This window comes from Cibotium barometz, chromosome 57 (assembly GCF_041138505.1).
Source record: "Cibotium barometz isolate CiBa-2024 chromosome 57, ASM4113850v1, whole genome shotgun sequence".
NCBI lineage: Eukaryota > Viridiplantae > Streptophyta > Polypodiopsida > Cyatheales > Cibotiaceae > Cibotium > Cibotium barometz.
The window spans coordinates 22,928,344-22,946,095 of NC_141102.1; the positions used below are offsets into that span (position 1 = coordinate 22,928,344).

Here is a 17,752-nt window from a genome sequence, read left to right on the forward strand (position 1 = left end):
TATGCTCCAATATTCTTAACATATTGGAAAAATACACAAACAAGGCTTAAATGCTATTAAAAGCAACAAAATAATGGTTATATTTTAACTTTCTACTTATTTAAATACATATTTTAAGCTTTTTAAATCACCTCAATCTCAAGTATTATAACTTTTAACTTATTTAAATATGAAATCTTAAGTTTTTTTAAATCATTTGAGTCTTAAGTCCTTTTTGTGTTTGTGATCTAAAGATGGATTTGGATGATTATTGGCATTTTATTTACAAGATTACTTTTTGTGCCACCTTATGTAGTGATGTAGTGAAAGATCATATATAACCTTAAGGCAAGCCATCATACTTCTAAAGTGTTAAATACTAGAACACGGCTCATGTTAAGTACTAGAACATGGCTCATGTTAAATACTAGAACATAGCTCATGTGGATTAGTTCTTGCCATAGATCTTTGTTTTTTATGGTCCACATGGATCAATGTTCTCTCTCATGTTTTATTGCACGTTTCATTCCAAAATCATAACAACAAAAAGACATAGCTATTTGATCTTATTCTACACACTAGGAGGAGGAGATCATAATCCATGGCATCCAGCTCCATTTAAAAGAACTATTAGTTTCAACATGTTTCAAATCATAGTATAATCATGCTTTCTTGGATCTAGTTGAAATTTTTGAGAGAACATAAAAGATGATTATTGGATATAGTGGAATGGGGGATTCCAATGCTTAAGAACAAGCAAAGTAACATTTCATGTGTGTATTATGTAGTGATATCAATGTAAACTAGTATATCTAAGATAGTGATTGAATGGTATATAATAAGGGATGATAATTCCTATGCTATTAGTACTTGATCATGGTGAGATATTAATTCCTATGCTACTAGTACTTGATCATCATGGTGAGATATTAATGTGAATTGGACACAGAGTACACAAAAGATAGGAATAGAATGATGTAGACTTATGTATATAACTACTGGTATTCAATCTTTAAAAAAAGGTCCTAATTATTCACATTAAAATACAACAAAAGGTGAATACAACTCAATTATTAACAAGGGATATGTACGCACTTGCTACCTCATCTCACTTGATTTTTTTCAACTCATTTTTAAACAAGGGATATATATGTACACACTTGGTACTTCATCTACCTCATTTTGATTTGTCCGACTTTAGTTGGATTTGCCTTGAATTTATCCTTTATGTCCTTAACCGATGAAAAACAAATCTAGAATGTCCAAATTTCTTCTTTCATACATCTTAAACATCTTGTCTCTAGTTACGTAGTATAGCGGGTAAGTGAGTCAAAGTCTCTATGCAAGGTCCTAGTTATGATTTGTGGCCCTGGGAGTGACATCACAAGAGGCAAGGGGAGGTTTGTTCACGGGAGCATGGGTTTGTAAAACTCTCAGAAAGAAAGATTCATACACATGGAATCGTTTTAACAAGGTTAAATAAAAAGACATTAACACCCTAGCCTCAAAAAACGTTCTTGGAAAGCTGAGTTGTCCATTGTTGTGTGTCATGCCCCGCATGTTGGGGGACATTGAAATCGAGAAAGTTTGATGGCAGTTCCCTTAGCATTGCTTGCCCAATTTTCAGACCTCGTGCCTTTGCCTACTCTATCATGCATAGTCGTGTCTGAGATCCATGGGAGGACAGTGCAAAAACTCAAGTAAAAGGGATTAATGAGAGGGCATCTGGAATTTGAGAAATACGCCTTTAGTGGATGCAAGCTTTTTCACATGATGCAAGTGAACATGAAGCACTAGATTTGGAAGATCTCTTGAAGATGAGAAAAGACATAAATGTGTTGAGATCATAAGATTATGGTAATGAAAAGGCACCGATCAAGTCAATCCAAGGGGTGCACCTTTAGTTTGTTGTTCTTGTTAAGGGGGTGTGTGTAGAGAGAGTGTTTAGAGAGAGGGTCATCGTCTAGAGAGAGGCTTCTCCCAGGGGTTTCCTTACGAAGAAGCTGAGATTCTGGTTCTCCTGCTTTCCTCCTGCCGCCGAAGACCCTTCTTCCAGCATACCGACCCACGGGGACTGTGTTCTGGCCTCGTAACACATATTTCGGCAGGTTTTCTAGGGTTTCCTGTAGCCAGACCACAGAAATGCGCGCCTGCAACTTGATCTTGCTGCCTGCTTCCTCGACATGAGCAGCACTCAACACCGCTGCGTCTTCGGTATTACCCTGTTTTCTTCGATTTCGGAATCAGGCTTCTCTTGCTTCTATTTTGGTTCTACATAAAGTAGGGTTCTTTTTTGTTTTTGCCATGCCCTGTGTTTCTGTTACCTCATGCTATTATCGGTTCTCTTCGCACTGCTAGTATGGCATAGGTTCCCATGTCTATGGCCAGAGTTCTTGAGCCTTCATGGGACAATGGTTATGCATGTCTATGGCAGAGTTTCTCGTGTCTTCATGAAATAATGCCCGTTCCCATGTCTATGGCAAGAGTGTCTGATGCCTTTATAAAATAATGCCTATGGCATGGGTTCCTATGTCTATGGCAAGAGTTTCAACCTGTTTCCTCGAAACACAATGCCACCATGAACAACAAAGAAATTTGCTTGGCTCTGAATTCCCACATCAGTGTGCAGTGAACTCCAATTATAGAATGATGAGCTGCTAGACACACCGCGCCCATTATCCCCAAATAGTGGACTATGAACACATCACGTCCCAAAACCTCGAACAATGAATTGGAATAGATCCTGTCCATAGTCTCTATTACACCAAAGCTGACCTTGTCCAGCTAAATTTTAATGCTTGGAACTCCGACTCACGGTTCCCATGCATCAGAAAATGGAGCTGCTACCAGCCCCCTCTCCCGCCCACAAGCCTCCTCTAGCTGCCCTAGATGAGTCACTAGAAGTATCTGTATCGCTGTCTTGTGTGGTGTCTTTGCCCTTCTTCTGAGATGACTTGCCTTTGATCTTGTCCTTCTTGGACAAAAAATCCTTAGACAAATGTCCTCTCTTCCCACATGAGAAGTAACAATGCCAACCTTTCTTTTGTACTAAAGTAAGTGCCTGATTTAAACTATTGAGAGACACCTTGATCTTACCTCGAGAAACGAGGACGGATTCTTCTTCCAAGAGAAGGGAGCTGAGGTCATCAAAATCCAATTGAGTGGTTGTGACCTAGCACCTCAAAGCTCGAGAAACCACATCATACTCTGAGGGAAGGTTGGTGAGGATAAGTGCAACCAACTGAGCAGAGGACAAGGCAGCACCCATGGCCAGTAACTGGTCATGGATAACCTTGGCCTTCATGAGGAATGATTGCATAGAACTGCCAGTAGGAAATAACAGATCGTAGAGTTGCCTTTGCAAAGGAACTGCCCGCATCGAGGAATCTCGATGCATAGCGATCCTCCAATTTGGACCATATTTGATGTGCACTAGTGAGAGTTTGCAGTGCCGGTGAGACCTCCTTTGTAATGGTCTGCACAAGCACCGAGTGCGCCTTCGAATCACAATCCTCCCAGTCTTGTAATTCCGCAAGGAATTCATTCTTTTGAACCTGGGTCCAACGCCTCGAGTTCTGAGGACACTCGGGCTTCTTCTCAGTACCTTGAAAAATCTCCCACACACTCTTATGGGTTAACCACATCCACATATTTAGCTTCACAGCCTAGGGCTGTGGACTGAGTACCTTTTTGTACCATATTAATATACTGAATTCCCAGCATGTCTCTCTCTCTCTCTCTCTCTCTCTACTCTCTCTTCATGTTTGCGTTTTGCATCAGCATGTTGCCAATGGTGTTTTGGGCTGAAAGAAGACTCCCACAGCTTCCGCGTGTTACATTGGTATCCGAGCATCAGGCTCAGCAAAGCTAAACACTGATTCAGTCCCATATGATGGTGTACAAGTCCAAGGTACAGGAGAGTACACGGATACAAAGCCCAAGGCAAGGAACAGGAGGTTTGTTGGTGGCGTTCCACAAAGCCAGAGGGGATGGCAGTCCTATGAGCCAGGTAGGTTCTCGGGCAACGGTCCCAAGGGAGGTTTATCCTCCAAGGGGTGATGTGAGAGTGCAAGACTCAGTTCTCAGGAATGAAGACTAAGACAGTGTTCCGAGTCAGGGCAGGAATGGATTGTGGACTAGATGGAACAGATGCATAGATCTTATTTTGAAACAGAGTGGTTTTGGAGACCGGGCCGAGCTTTCAGAGAAAAGGGTTTGCCAGGGATGGATGGATGACAGAGGGAATTCGGGAAAAGATTGGGATGATGACAGTCATCCAAGAACAGGTTGGAATCCTGTCATCAAGTTTAGCAGAGGGGGATGTCATGTGCATGAAAGATGCCATGGACATTCTCAGATGCTGGTCCAGAAGAGGCAGCTAGATAAAGAGTATGAACCAGATAGAACCAGGATTTATGGAGCACAAAGTGTAGATTAGCCAGTGTGGACTTGGAGCAAGGCATGGAGGACATGAAGAGGAAGCTGTCAGTTGCAAGTGGGGACTGTGGGCTGCATCAAAAGGTGATGTCGGTTGGACGAGAGGACAAGGCGGCTGAAGGCGCAGCAATATAAGGAATGATGTCCAGATGGCGCATCTTTAATGATGAATATTACCAGTCGGTTGGCCGACTGATGGTCGGCCAGCACTCTAATGTCCCAAGAGTACTATAAAAGGCCACATGTGTTGATTATTGGAGTCATTCAACTCATCTAGGAGTTGAGTCCTTAGGGTCCAAGTAGGGATTAGATTTTCGTGATGTTTCACCTTTTTATGAAGACAGCCTAGGACTGTGGACTGAGTACCTTTTTGTATCATATTAATATACTGAATTCCCAGCATATCTCTCTCTCTCTACTCTCTCTTCCTTCCTGCGTTTTGCATCAGCATGTTGCCAATGGTGTTTCGGGCTGAAAGAAGACCCCTAGAGCTTCCACGTGTTACATTGGTATCAGAGCATTAGGCTCAGCAAAGCTAAACACTGATTCAGTCCCATATGATGGTGTGTAGGTCCAAGGTACAGGAAAGTACACGGATACGAAGCCCAAGGCAAGGAACACAGGAACAGGAAGAGCTCCCAGGAGGTTTGTTGGTGGTGTTCCACAAAGCCAGAGGGGATGGCAGTCCTATGAGCCAGATAGGTTCTCGGGCAACGGTCCCAAGGGAGGTTTATCCTCCAAGGGGTGATGTGAGAATGCCAGACTCATTTCTCAGGAATGAAGACCAAGACTGTGTTCAGAGTCAGGGTAGGAATGGATTGTGGACTAGATGGAACAGATGCATAGATCTTATTTTGAAACAGAGTGGTTTTGGAGACTGGGTCGGGCTTTCAGAGAAAAGGGTTTGCCAGGGATGGATGGATGATAGAGGGACTTCAGGAAAAGATTGGGATGATGACAGTCATCCAAGAACATGTTGGAATCCCGTCATCAAGTTTAGTAGAGGGGGATGTCATGTGCATGAAAGATGCCATGGACATTCTCAGATGCTGGTCCAGAAGAGGCAGCTAGATAAAGAGTATGAACTAGATAGTACCAGGATTTATGAAGCACAAAGTGAAGATTAGCGAGTGTGGACTTGGAGCAAGGCATGGAGGACATGAAGAGGAAGCTGTAAGCTGCAAGTGGAAGGAATGATGTCGAGATGGCGCAGCTTTAATGATGAATATTACCAGTTGGCTGGCCGATTGCTGGTCGGCCAGCACTCCAATGTCCCAAGAGTACTATAAAAGGCCACATGTGCTGATTATTGGAGTCATTCAACTCATCTAGGAGTTGAGTCCTTAGGGTCCAAATAGGGACCAGATTTTGGTGATGTTTCACCTTTTTATGAAGACAGCCTAGGGCTGTGTACTGAGTACCTTTTTGTACCATATTACTATACTGAATTCCCAGCATATCTCTCTCTCTCTACTCTCTCTTCATGTCTGCGTATTGCATCAGCATATTGCCAATGGTGTTTAGGGCTGAAAGAAGACCCCCCAGAGCTTCCGCATGTTATAGTCCACATGGCATTTAAGTGCGGGATGCACGTGATGGTTGTCAAACAAGATCAAGTTGTATTATAGCAAAGGGTTTACATGGGCTTATACTCACCAGCAGATAGGCATTTACAATATGCGCTGGAAAAATAGATAATCAACAAGAGTGGGGAGGGAGGCCTTTAAATAGGCACGACATGAAGCCTCACAACCTACAAAGATGTATGCGGACTTGCACCAACCAAATAAAAGGTTTAGACCTACATAAGACCTAGTTCCCACACAACATATGAGATGCTGATATTTTAACACACGGGTGCCAAAAAAGAAAAGAAATTTGCAGGTTCTCTAGGCTATGATATGAATTGCGCTTATGTGCTAGTGTTTTCTAGAGATAGAAAGAAGAGTGCGGCAAAATCACACATACAACACGCACGAGTCCTAAACTATGTATTATGTATAAGAAAGAAGTAATACAACTGAAATTCAAGTACAAGATGTGGCTGAGACTCGAGAGTGAAGCCTTGTGACCTACTGTACACTGCACCTCGCCTATTGAGAAATGCTTTGTGAAGTACAATGTTGAGAAAGGAGATGAATATGATGATTTGGCTACCCACGTATATATATGCACCAATGCTCCTACTTGGCTAGTAGTATTGCTGTCGGCCACGTCATCAATGCCATGTCATCGCCACCACATCATCATTGCCATCTGGCAGTGCCACGTGTCCTGTGCGCTGTCTAACTCTGCCCATTGGCTGCTATTTGATGTCCGGTTGTGCCTTGCATACTCATAGGTGTGTCACACTAGAATAGATTCTATGGCAAGGCTTTGAGTATTGATTCTCTGGAAAGGAGTGATTGAATTTATTTGATTGATACGCCAAGAATGCTATAGCATGCAATGCGATCTAGTACTTTCAGCATTTGTTTGACCTGCTTGTGTTTGTTTGTCACAGTTGGAAATATTCCATATGATGCAACAGAGGAGCAGTTGATACACATTTGTGAAGAGGTTGGACCAGTCGTCTCATTTCGGTGGGTTCAAGATCAGCCTTGAGAAAGAGCTCCTTTTTGAACATCTGAGGCTGTTAAAAGAGTTCATTCTTTCCTTGCAGTCATGAAAAGCTTAAAAATTAATGTGCTCATGTACATTCTTCTCTTTGATTTCTAGTGGCCTTCATGTGGATGAACATCCATTCAACGTATTGAAAATTTGCATAATGTGTAGCAGATTATGGTTTCATTAAAGAAGGGTGTATTTGAGGGAAGGGGAGTTGATTTGTCAAGTGCACTTTGTGTTTCTGTGTATCTGATGGTTTTATAAAATGAAGTTGGAGTTTCATGCATAGTCGCAATCATACTTGCATGATTGCTCTTCCAAGCGTTTGTAAATGTTTGAAAAAAAACATGTATGATACCCACTTTTGTAATTTGCTCTTCTTTTAGGATTTTGAAGCATTCGAAAGAAATATGTTGACAGCCTTGACTATATGCATTGAATAATTATGAAGTATAAAACATTCAACTATTCTATATACCTTTAATGTTCATCATGCGGGCAAGCCAGGTCGTCATGCCTACTGGTTGATCCATAATATGTCTTGTTGCAGCTTGCCACAAGTCAACCTGTCAATCTATTACACAAAAATAATTTGTTTTAACTTGATGAGGATTAATGTGTCTAAAACATGTTAAGGGACTAACTTTTTGTAAGAAAATGGATCCATAGGCATCAGATCGCAGCATATATGATAACACAGGTATGATTGGTCAGCCCTAACATTCTAAGCATTTCCATATTTATCATACTTCCTAACATTTGAAGTATGATAAGCCTGAGTGCAGCCATGGCTCCATGCGAAGGCTGCTCTTCACAGCCCTTGCAGTCAAGTAAATGTGGTCAAGCAGTACGTTGATAATGTGAAGATAAGGGGGATTGGGGGATATGCTCTAATGTGGAATTTAAGTGGTATGCAATGGAGTTGACGTTCCTGAGTAAACTGTGATGAAATTCAGGTTGCCCTCTCATGCACTTTAACATTGAGTATTGTGGCGCTGTTTGTGTGCACCATATGTTTATTTTCAATCTTCTGCAAGGTGAAGGTGAGGTGTCTTGAACATCAATATGTGATTGATTGTGTTGCTATCTAGCACTGTGCAGTTGCTCTGGTATAAGTGACTCAGTGATCTATTTTTTTTTATTTTTTATTTTGGAAATAAATGTGCCTTGCACTGCACTTTTCTCACCTAACACCGACAAGGATTGCAATCAAAGTTGGCAATAAATTCTGGTGGGTGTATTAACTGCTGGGATGACATTTCTAAATTTATAAAAGGTGAGAATTCTTTATAATCTTCCTTGCTGTACGATAAAGATACCATTTGTTGCGGGCGTTCTGCATTTACTGATTTGGGTCATGGTGCAAACTTGCATGGATAGCTAGGGGTTGAGTCATCAGTCTTCTTATTGTGGTTCTGGCTTCTTCAATCATATCCTTCATTGTCACGACTCCTTAGTGCTGCCTCAGCCTGTTGCTCAATTGAGGCAGCTCAACGTGATTAGCTCTGAAGTGTGATCATGTTCATGCGATTATAGATTGTATGGGAGGTAATTAGGACTTCTTATAGTAAACTGTTGATACTATCTTAAACACTATTGAGAGTAATTCTTAAATTTTTGTAACTTCATTCTCTATCTGCACATTAGAAATCGCACGTACAAATGAAGAGTCATATAACTGCAGCAAGGTGATGATGTGACCATCTTCACTTCCATGGGATTTCTCGAGTGTTTATGTTAATGATAAGAAAATGCTTTAAGTTATGTTCATGTCACGCCCCACTTCCATTGTGGGGTTGTTTTGGGACGTATGGTGGAATGAATGCCTTTCAAGTGAACAATCACTTAAGAGGCCTTGCTTATGCTAAGCTCTGTTTCGTTTTTTTTTTTTCATTTCCATGCGGCATCTTGATGGCTACAACAGTTTTATGTAAATGCACGTTGGAAAAATTCAGTGCTCATCTACAGCATTACAAAGAATCTGAAACAGAATCCTACCTTGTCTTTAAAGCACCTGTCTCCTGAAATTTAAGTGAGAAATGAATCCATGTCTCCTGAAATCTAAGTGAAGCTTTCTGTGAGGGGAAATTCAACCCAACTACTCAGGCTGGCTTAAGTTTCCTGGCAAATCAAAGGGTATCTATGGCATGTTTTGTAGGTCCAGTGTGGTAGTTAATGTGTGTTATACAGGAGTGGAGATATTTTCTCCTTAAGAGGCTGACACTATCTGAGCTTTCTGGTTTTCATAAAATTCAGGATGGTACATGTTTTAATGCATGAGTAAGTGGCAATTTATGTGGATCCAGTTCAAGGGCTTTTGAGAGAGAGAGAGAGAGAGAGAGAGAGAGAGAGAGAGAGGCACATACATACATAAATACATACACATATACATATATGTATTTATACATAATAGACAATAAATGCTCACGCCCACGTACCCAGGCACCTATACTTCATACATACGTATATACATAAATACATATATTTATGTGTGTAAATATATAAGTTTTCTACGCTCTATCGCACTTGATATATACATAAATACATATATTTATGTGTGTAAATATATAAGTTTTCTAGTCTCTATCGCACTTGATATAAGCAATGAGACAACAGCTCAGCTGATGGGGTTGCAAGCATTTTTTGAGGGCAATCAAGCCTTTATTGTTTCGCTCTTTTTGAGCCTCAATAGGCAGGATTGAAGGTTGAATATTCAAGGATGTGGAAGATTTACTCTTTACCATGGCTGCACCTTTCCTGTACCTGCTGTAAGGATCGTGGATGTCAGTGCTCAGACAAACTACGGACATTATGACTAACAGTAGCCCTCAAGAGTAGTGTACACATTTGTTTTGAAGTTTGATGATCAGAAGCTAGCTGTTGATGATCTTATCAAGGATTTCTGTCTCTTCCAGTTTGGTTCTTGACAGGGAGACAGGAAAGCCGAAGGGTTATGGCTTCTGTGAGTATAGAGATGAGGAGACAGCCTCAAGTGCCCGGCGTAATTTGCAGGGTTATGAGATCAATGGACGTCAGCTGCGTGTGGACTTCGCAGAAAACGAGAAAGGAAGTGCAGATCGGAACAGAGAGCAGGTAAATGCTTAGCTTTGATATGACATCATGTAAAGAGGTCGTAAACCTTGAGGTGGTCAAGTGGTTAGACTATTGGATAGTCAGCTTGGTGGCTTTATTGGATGCTTCGTATGATTGCCAATATATTTCTTGGTATTTGCAGGGACGTGGAGGTCCTGGTCTTGTAGGTGAGCAATCAGGCCCTGAGGCTTCTTAACTCACCCTCCCCTATACACATCTCTTCACATACACATTCTGTATACAAACACAGAGAGAGCTTTGGCGAATTGGCTGTCCTCCATGGGACCCATTGGTTTCGCTTCTGTATGCAGATATCTCCAAGCAATCTGGCGGATCAAAAACAGTTAGAGACCCCTCTTTATATCAACCCGTAGGGCTTTCAGCAGCGGTTTCAGCTGCTGCGGTCATGGCTGGGCTCTTAGGGGCTCCACAGATGTCTGTGGGAAGCAATGCTGCTGGGGGGGCTGGTCGAGTACCCATGGGTATTGATGCCCTCACCTTCCATTTAGCTGGCATGTCAATGCATCAGTTGTGCGAGGTTCTCCATCTTGTAAAGGTAAGGTGTCCACCCTTCTGGATCTGGTGTGTATCAAAGACAAGACGTGGGATAATTTGAAGCTGTTTTTTGAATGCAGAATTTTATCCAGCAGAACCAGCAGCAGGCCCGACAAGTTTTGACAGCAAATCCACAACTTGTAAAGGCACTGTTTCAGGTGCGGAGACACTTCTAGCCTTTTCTATGTAAATGTATGGGTTCAAGATGCAAGAAGCTAACTTGCTGTGGGACTCGTCTGCTTTACAGGCACAGATCATGGTGGGTCGGGTTCCACAGGTGGTAAGTAAAGCTATGTGCATTGCCTTTCTGAGATAAAGTGTCTGCTGTTACTCAAGATTACAAGTATTTGGGTCTGTCGTGCAGCCTGCACAGACATCACATGCACAAAGCATGGCACAACCCCGGGTGATGCCTCCACAACATGGGCAGGCTCAGATGCCTAGTGGTGGACAACTGCAGCCACAATCACAAGGTGTTCAACAGTCTCAAGAACAACGTCCTCAAAACTTTCCATTCCAGGTTCTTTTTCACCCGCACCAACAATTGAATGCTCGGAGTGCTGCAATGCTGCTTCCTCGACAACCTTTTCCACCGCCACCACCAAGTAGCCTGGGTCTGCCATCACAGAGTCTGGCCATGCAGCACTCTCAACCTCAGCTGCCCCTGCATATGGATCCACCACCTTTACCACACCAACCTCGTCCTTTATTACACTCATCACCTCCGCGGGCTCAGAGTGCTCAGGGCGCGGGCTTCCTGCACACCGTCAGTCAGCCAGCTCATCTTTCCCAGATCCAGGTTCTCTCTCTCTCTCTCTCTCTCTCTCTCTCTCTCTCTCTCTCTCCCCTCCTGTGCCAAAGTACTCATCCAGGTTGCCATTTGTGCAGCAACCTAGTGGTATGCCTCATACAAATGCAGGCTTACCTTACCAAGGAGCACCACCTCCACAACATTATTTACAGGTTAGTTTATATGCAGTATCTCAAATTCTCACCTAATGCTTGAACCCTGGGGCCTGTACTCAAGTTTTTCTGTCACTGGAAGGTGCGTCGAACTGGAGGGGATCTAGGTGGAAATGCTGGCATTGGGCAAGGTGGTTTACCCAGCGGTGCTGGTATGTCCAATGTTTCGGCAAGTGCAAGTTTAGGTGGAACCTCACAAATGAGAAGCGGGCCTGGCACAGAAATGCCCAGCGGTTCTGCTCCCTTTTTGCTACTGTCTTCAAGTGGATCCATGATTGGGGCTCCCCTTGGAACGTCTTCGACGATGGCTATTAGTATGCCCATGGGTCCTGGTTACTCGAGTATTGGAGGCAAAGAATACAACCAACCCGTGATGCAACCTCCAAGTCAACAGAAGCCCCAGGTTAGTTACTGTTGATGCACTAGAGTTCTAGGAAATAATTTCGATGTGGATGCTGAGTCCTTTGGCGGCAACACTGCACATACAGGTTTCACTTGAACCAGAACAGCAGAAGGCATTGCTACAGCAAGTGATGAACCTTACACCTGAGCAAATCAATTCTTTGCCTCCTGAGCAGAGACAGCAGGTTCTTGATTTGCAGCAGGCATTCCAGAATCAAACTAATTAAAATTTTTTAAGAATTCATTATACTGGGTATCGATAACTGTCTTTTCTTTTCATAGTCTGGCATGGACCTTTCTTCAGGCTAACGTTTGTGTTTATTTGCTTAGGCTTTCTGCTTAATATTCTTAATTCTTTCTTGAATCTACCATTTTGAATGCATGGTCTCAAATTCTCTAATCACGTGGTCAGGAGCTTTGTCAAGATCATTATGAGGTCTTGTAAATTCTGTCTAGCTGTGATTAATATTATTTTAATGTTATCGAGTTTTTGGAATCTGTTGTGTGTGCCTCTTTTTTCAATATCTATCATCCAGATTGGATGTCCTGGCTTTCTTTTTTCCATACACAGGTCTAAAATTCGCCATCAAATCATGTAAAAGCTTCAAACACATTAACTGCGAGAACTTGGTTTCACAAACACAGTGTGCTTGCCTTTGACTTAAATAAACAATCATCCTTTGACTTAAATAAACAATCATGTGTGGATGCTCAAGTGGAGTGTCTTGGTTTTCAAGTTACACAATCAAGCTGAAGTAAACATGGCTTCTAGCCTCTTTCCTCCTCAGTTTGTTGTTCTCTTGTATGTGACTGAAATGCTATCGAATGCCATCATGAAGGTCTCTCCTTTCCCCTCGGCTTCAAAAATGCTATCGAATGCCATCATGAAGGTCTCTCCTTTCCCCTCGGCTTCAAAAAGTGTCAGGAAAACGAATGCCCAGCCGTAGTTCCCACACCTCCCAAAGTGGAGGTACTGGTTCAAATCTACCCACTCGCATAGTGGAAAGTGATGGCATGAAATGATGCCACTCCTACTAAACTTGCTCACCGTGCAAGGACAGTTTGTTCTCTATTGAAAAAAGGACTCAGCGATCATATATTGTGAGAGAAATTAGCACAATAAAATGTGTCAATAATTCATCATAGCGTAATTGAGCTCATGGAACATAGGGGTGAAGCCTTTAAAAGTAGCAGTAATTCACTCTCTCTCTCTCTCTCTCTGTCTCTCTGTCTCTCTCTCTCTCATGTGCGTGCATGTGCACAGTAAACGCGTCGATTAGCCTTCAACATTAAGAGTTGGAGGGCCAAGAGGTGTAGAACAAATCACATTTTGAGTAAGATGACATTAATGCGATGGAGGCCCATTGAGGTGTAACATAGTAGTATGGTGTGTTCTATCTTGGATGTGCATGTTGTGCACTGTACAAGGATAGAGCATTCTTCCTACAAGGCATTAGTAGTATTTTTAGGTGGCCTCCATGCACCAGAAGCTGAGGAGCAAACATGTATGGTGGGCTTTCATGAGGATGGATCAATTCTCCCAAGTTGATGCCTTATGGGGTGCACACAAGTAGTTGCCCAACTAACAAGTAAACCACATCCACAAAATATGGGAAACCCTCTAGGTTGGAACAACAAATTTTTGATGGGATGAAATGTTGGCCCACATTTTTGGTCTTTACTCAGTTGATGGCATTAGTGTTGTGGAATGCAACATTGGGTCCCTTGCCTTGATTTCCTATCTACTTGAGTGATGGAAACCAACATACGAGCATTGAAATTGTGCTGCCGAGATAAAACCACATAATATGAAAGGTGAAATTAGCACACAAACCTTGTCATTACAAGGCCAAAATGATGGATTGAACACCTTAGTGGAGGTGGAGATGAAGCAAACATATAAGCAAACCCCAGAAGCAAGCGAGACAAGTTGAAGTGGTTGATGAGGTGGTAAAGGATGCTGAATTCGAGTGGAGTGGTGGTGTGAAAGAGGGGAAAAAGAGAAAATAGAAGAATGAACCTTAGTAATGAAGAAACAAAGTGGAGCACCCACAAGTTTACATGATAAAGCTTTGGTTGGTGGGGAAAAAAGAGAAATATAAGAAGAATGGATCATAGTAATGAGGAAACAAAGTTGAGCACCGACAAGTTTACATGATGGAGCTTTGGTTGGTGGTAGTTTTTATTTTGGAACTTTGTCTGGTGGAAGATTGTCATTTAGTGCAGTTGTGTCCCATTAAGAAGTGCGATAGAGGAGGAAAAATAGAGCAAATCAGTTTGCCAAGTTAAGAGTGAAGTTCAAGATCTGGTGTCTTCACACACACATTCACACACACATGTCTAGTTTGCCGACAACCCAACTTCTTAGGACTAATTAGTTTTTAGCAACTAAACTAGCCTAGTTTGCTTCTAGCAAAGTAATGCATTCATGTACATGAGTTTTGGGAGGTTTGTTGGCTACAATCCATCCATAGCCACCCGTAAAGGAAAATGCTTCAAATGATGCCACATCTCAAGCACCTAGTTAGCCATCGAACTTCGTTTATAGAGATCAAAAGAAGTCATATTGCCTCAGTAGTTGATGACAAGTGATAGCGAGGATGCTAGCTCAGGAGAAGCCTATGATTGTTGGAACCACGGATGAACGATGAGCTCTAGGAGAGGAGACTCATATGTTAGACTCACTCATATCATAGCCATAGCCCAAACCTATAGAACCACCCATTCCAAGATTGATCATTTGGATCTAAGGGTGGGAGCATAAATTTGTTAGGGGAAGGAGCAACTTCTCCCTTGACCACAACATACGCTTCTACATTAGGGGAGAAATAGACTAAGACAGGGCCTTTTGCTTAGTTCATAATTCCTTTCCTATTTTGAGGTGGGCCAATGGGAGGGAAGGTGGAGTGCACATTTTATGAACTAGTGCGTCAAAGTCCTCAAAGCTCACTGACCCAAATTTTAGGCATATCCCCTATAGTCTAGGAGTAAGGAGTTTGTCTCTGTAGCAAAACCCACTACTCCCCCCCTCCCTCTTCCCTTTCTTTGCCCCCCCTCTCCTCCCCTCTCACACTTTTTCTTTTTCACTCCCCCTATCTACCTTTTTAAGTCACTTTCCTTGTGGGACTCCCACATTAGTAGCATGACCAAAAAGTGACCTTCAAATTTTTGAGTTTTTCCCCAAAATCTTTCATAATCCCCCAAAAGCCTCCCCATACCTACCTATGATCAAAAGAAGCCTTTTTGGCCTCTATAACCATACCTTCCCATACTTACTAATACCTCCCCATACCTACCTATGATCAAAATCTTTCATAACCCCCCATACCTCCCTATGCCTACCTATGATCAAAAGAAGCCTTTTTGGTCTCTATAACCATAATGAAGCTCCATAATCTCCTACCAAGTTATCATCTATGTGTTTTTTTTACCTCCATAGTTGCCTAAATCAAACTGTATGATTTCTCCCATAGCCTTCTCCTATGATTTATTCTCATTGCTTTCTCTTTCCCAAGATTCCATAGCCTAACTCATGAGGTGCCTCTTGCTTACTCCTCCCATCTCTATGTTTTCAAGTTTTGCAACATCCTAAGGTCTAGTTTCCTAGCACACAAGGTGCTCCTTGCTTCTTGCTCCCATCTATGTGGTTTCAAGTTCTCTAGTATCTATAGTTTTCTCATTAGGTTTCTCATTCCAGATTCCTTCCCCTAAATCTAGCAGATCCAACTCACAAGGTGCTCCTTACTTTCTCCTTTGGATGGAAGTCATCAATGCAAACAAGGGTTAGAGCTTAGAGGATGTTCAAGAGTGCTTACCCATCATGGAAATAAACTTCAAAACAAAATCTCAAAAGGTTTGTTAACTACCAGGTTTGATAACTTTAACGTTTATTTTGTTGATAATGATCTCAATAGTTTTTGAAATGTCCCTTAAAGGTTTAAAATGTCAAGATGGTGCATGAATATACTTGGGGGCTACATCTCTTAGTTTAATTAGCTTTTGGGAAAGAGTATTGGTCCATTTGGTGAAACCAATTGTGTATTCACTATTGTCAGATATACTTGCGTATGGGGAGTTTCACGCTTGAGGAATGCTTTAATGTTTTGTTCCTCTCTTTAGTTCAAGAGATCTGTATGGAAAACCTTACTAGCCAAAAGTGAAGGCTAAATATGTTTTTAATGCATGTGAACGGCTAGTCTTACAATGGATTTTACGAATGGCTAAACTTCTATTGTCTTTTCTACCTCTCAAAGGATGTGTTGCAATGTTCTCGTAGTGTTGAATGATGGTACTACTCTGATGTGACTCTTGCTATGGCCTTATTGCTCTAAGGAATGATGCTACTGGTTTAGGAACGTGTATTATGGGTTTCCCTAGTTGTTAATCATGTTATTATAGGTTCTTTATGGTTTTGTGATGGCATTGGGAGGTTTCATGTGGTGCTATCTCTTCAGGAGGTTATACTTATGGCTTCTATGGTTACTATCAGTCATCTCTAAGCTGATTCCTTGGAGAATTGTGTGTGGATCTTCTTTTGCTACTGGTGTGTCTAATGCCACATCTTCAAAAAAGAGGTGGAAGACTTACTAATGTGAGTGGTGCTTGATATGGGGTTGGATTTGGAGTAACTCTTCGTAGTATAAGAGGATACAACATGCGGTGTATAGAGGGTATATACATGAGAACACTCACAAGAAGGAGGATCTTTCATAGTATAAAACTTTAAAACTCAAATTACATAATGACAGTGATAGAGGAGAATAATGTATTGGTTTATTTTTTGTGTAATCTATTTTCTTATTTAATGTAAATTTTGTGATACATAATCTAATTTCTTGTTTAGTGGGTGGTTGTAAGATTAGGGTCACCACTTTGGTTCACCTTCCAAGATTTTCTATTAGCGAAAACACTCACTTTTTGCCAAAAAAATGGCTAATCTCTCTTAGTTAGCCAAGGACTTTCACATTAAGATATTCTGATGAAACACCACACCCTTAGTGGTGAACCTAAAAATTTGAAAGTCTTGTTTTGTGGTCGACAAATGTAGTGTATACGATATGTCTCGAATCTGAATAGGTAGACAATATGATCTTAAAATGTTAATGACTTTCTTGTTTTAACTCCAATATAATCTTAAAATGTTAATGACTTTCTTGTTTTAACTCCAATTCCATCCCCACTTTGCACATCTATTTCCCACATAATGGCGATCTTAAATTGATTTATTGAGTATTTTTTGCATTAAATTTCTATTTTAAGCCAATTATTGTATAGTTTGAAGATATGCCTAAAAATATTTTTTTTTTGTACACATCTTCATCACTAAAGTTAATTATGAGGATAGGGCATTGTGAGGAGAGCCATATGGTCAAATTTTAATTTTGGTTAGATTTTCGAAGATCTCTATTGGATATTTACTTTAAAGTGTTAGAACAGTTAAAGATAATTGGTAAATCAATCATAAAATTTTGTTTTTATTATACAATAATCTCATGTGAGCTAGTAGTGCTAATTATGAAAAATGGTTTAATTTTAGTAAGAAAAGGTCTATTTTCATCCATTTTATGTGAAAAGGACACTACTTGAGTATTTTATTCCCTACTAAGCTTCAATCCAAGGCTAGCTAGGCTTGCTAACCTAAGTTAGGTGGTGTACGAAGCCTAAGAGGAGACCCCTTAGGTGACCATGCAAGTGCTTACATGGATAACATGTCACT

At 41.4% G+C, this 17,752-nt stretch overlaps 1 protein-coding gene across 1 annotated transcript; it reads left to right on the forward strand.

The window, feature by feature from the left end:
- Positions 1-1,897: 1,897 nt before the first annotated feature.
- CSTF64 (cleavage stimulating factor 64) lies at positions 1,898-12,414 on the forward strand. The gene is made up of 11 exons (XM_086791864.1): positions 1,898-2,193; positions 6,920-6,998; positions 9,939-10,116; positions 10,259-10,283; positions 10,428-10,672; positions 10,752-10,829; positions 10,919-10,951; positions 11,036-11,470; positions 11,560-11,634; positions 11,717-12,037; positions 12,123-12,414. Exons 1-11 carry the CDS (start codon positions 2,163-2,165, stop codon positions 12,261-12,263), a joined length of 1,641 nt encoding a protein of 546 aa, XP_086647990.1. The 5' UTR covers positions 1,898-2,162; the 3' UTR covers positions 12,264-12,414.
- The last annotated feature ends 5,338 nt before the right edge of the window (positions 12,415-17,752 follow it).

Excerpts from the sequence above, each read along its gene's own strand:
- CSTF64 (XM_086791864.1), top strand. The coding sequence starts at position 2,163 with ATGAGCAGCACTCAACACCGCTGCGTCTTCG. Across the intron at positions 6,999-9,938 it reads GGACCAGTCGTCTCATTTCG|TTTGGTTCTTGACAGGGAGA; the intron begins GTGGGTTCAAGA and ends TGTCTCTTCCAG. Across the intron at positions 11,471-11,559 it reads CTCATCTTTCCCAGATCCAG|CAACCTAGTGGTATGCCTCA; the intron begins GTTCTCTCTCTC and ends CCATTTGTGCAG.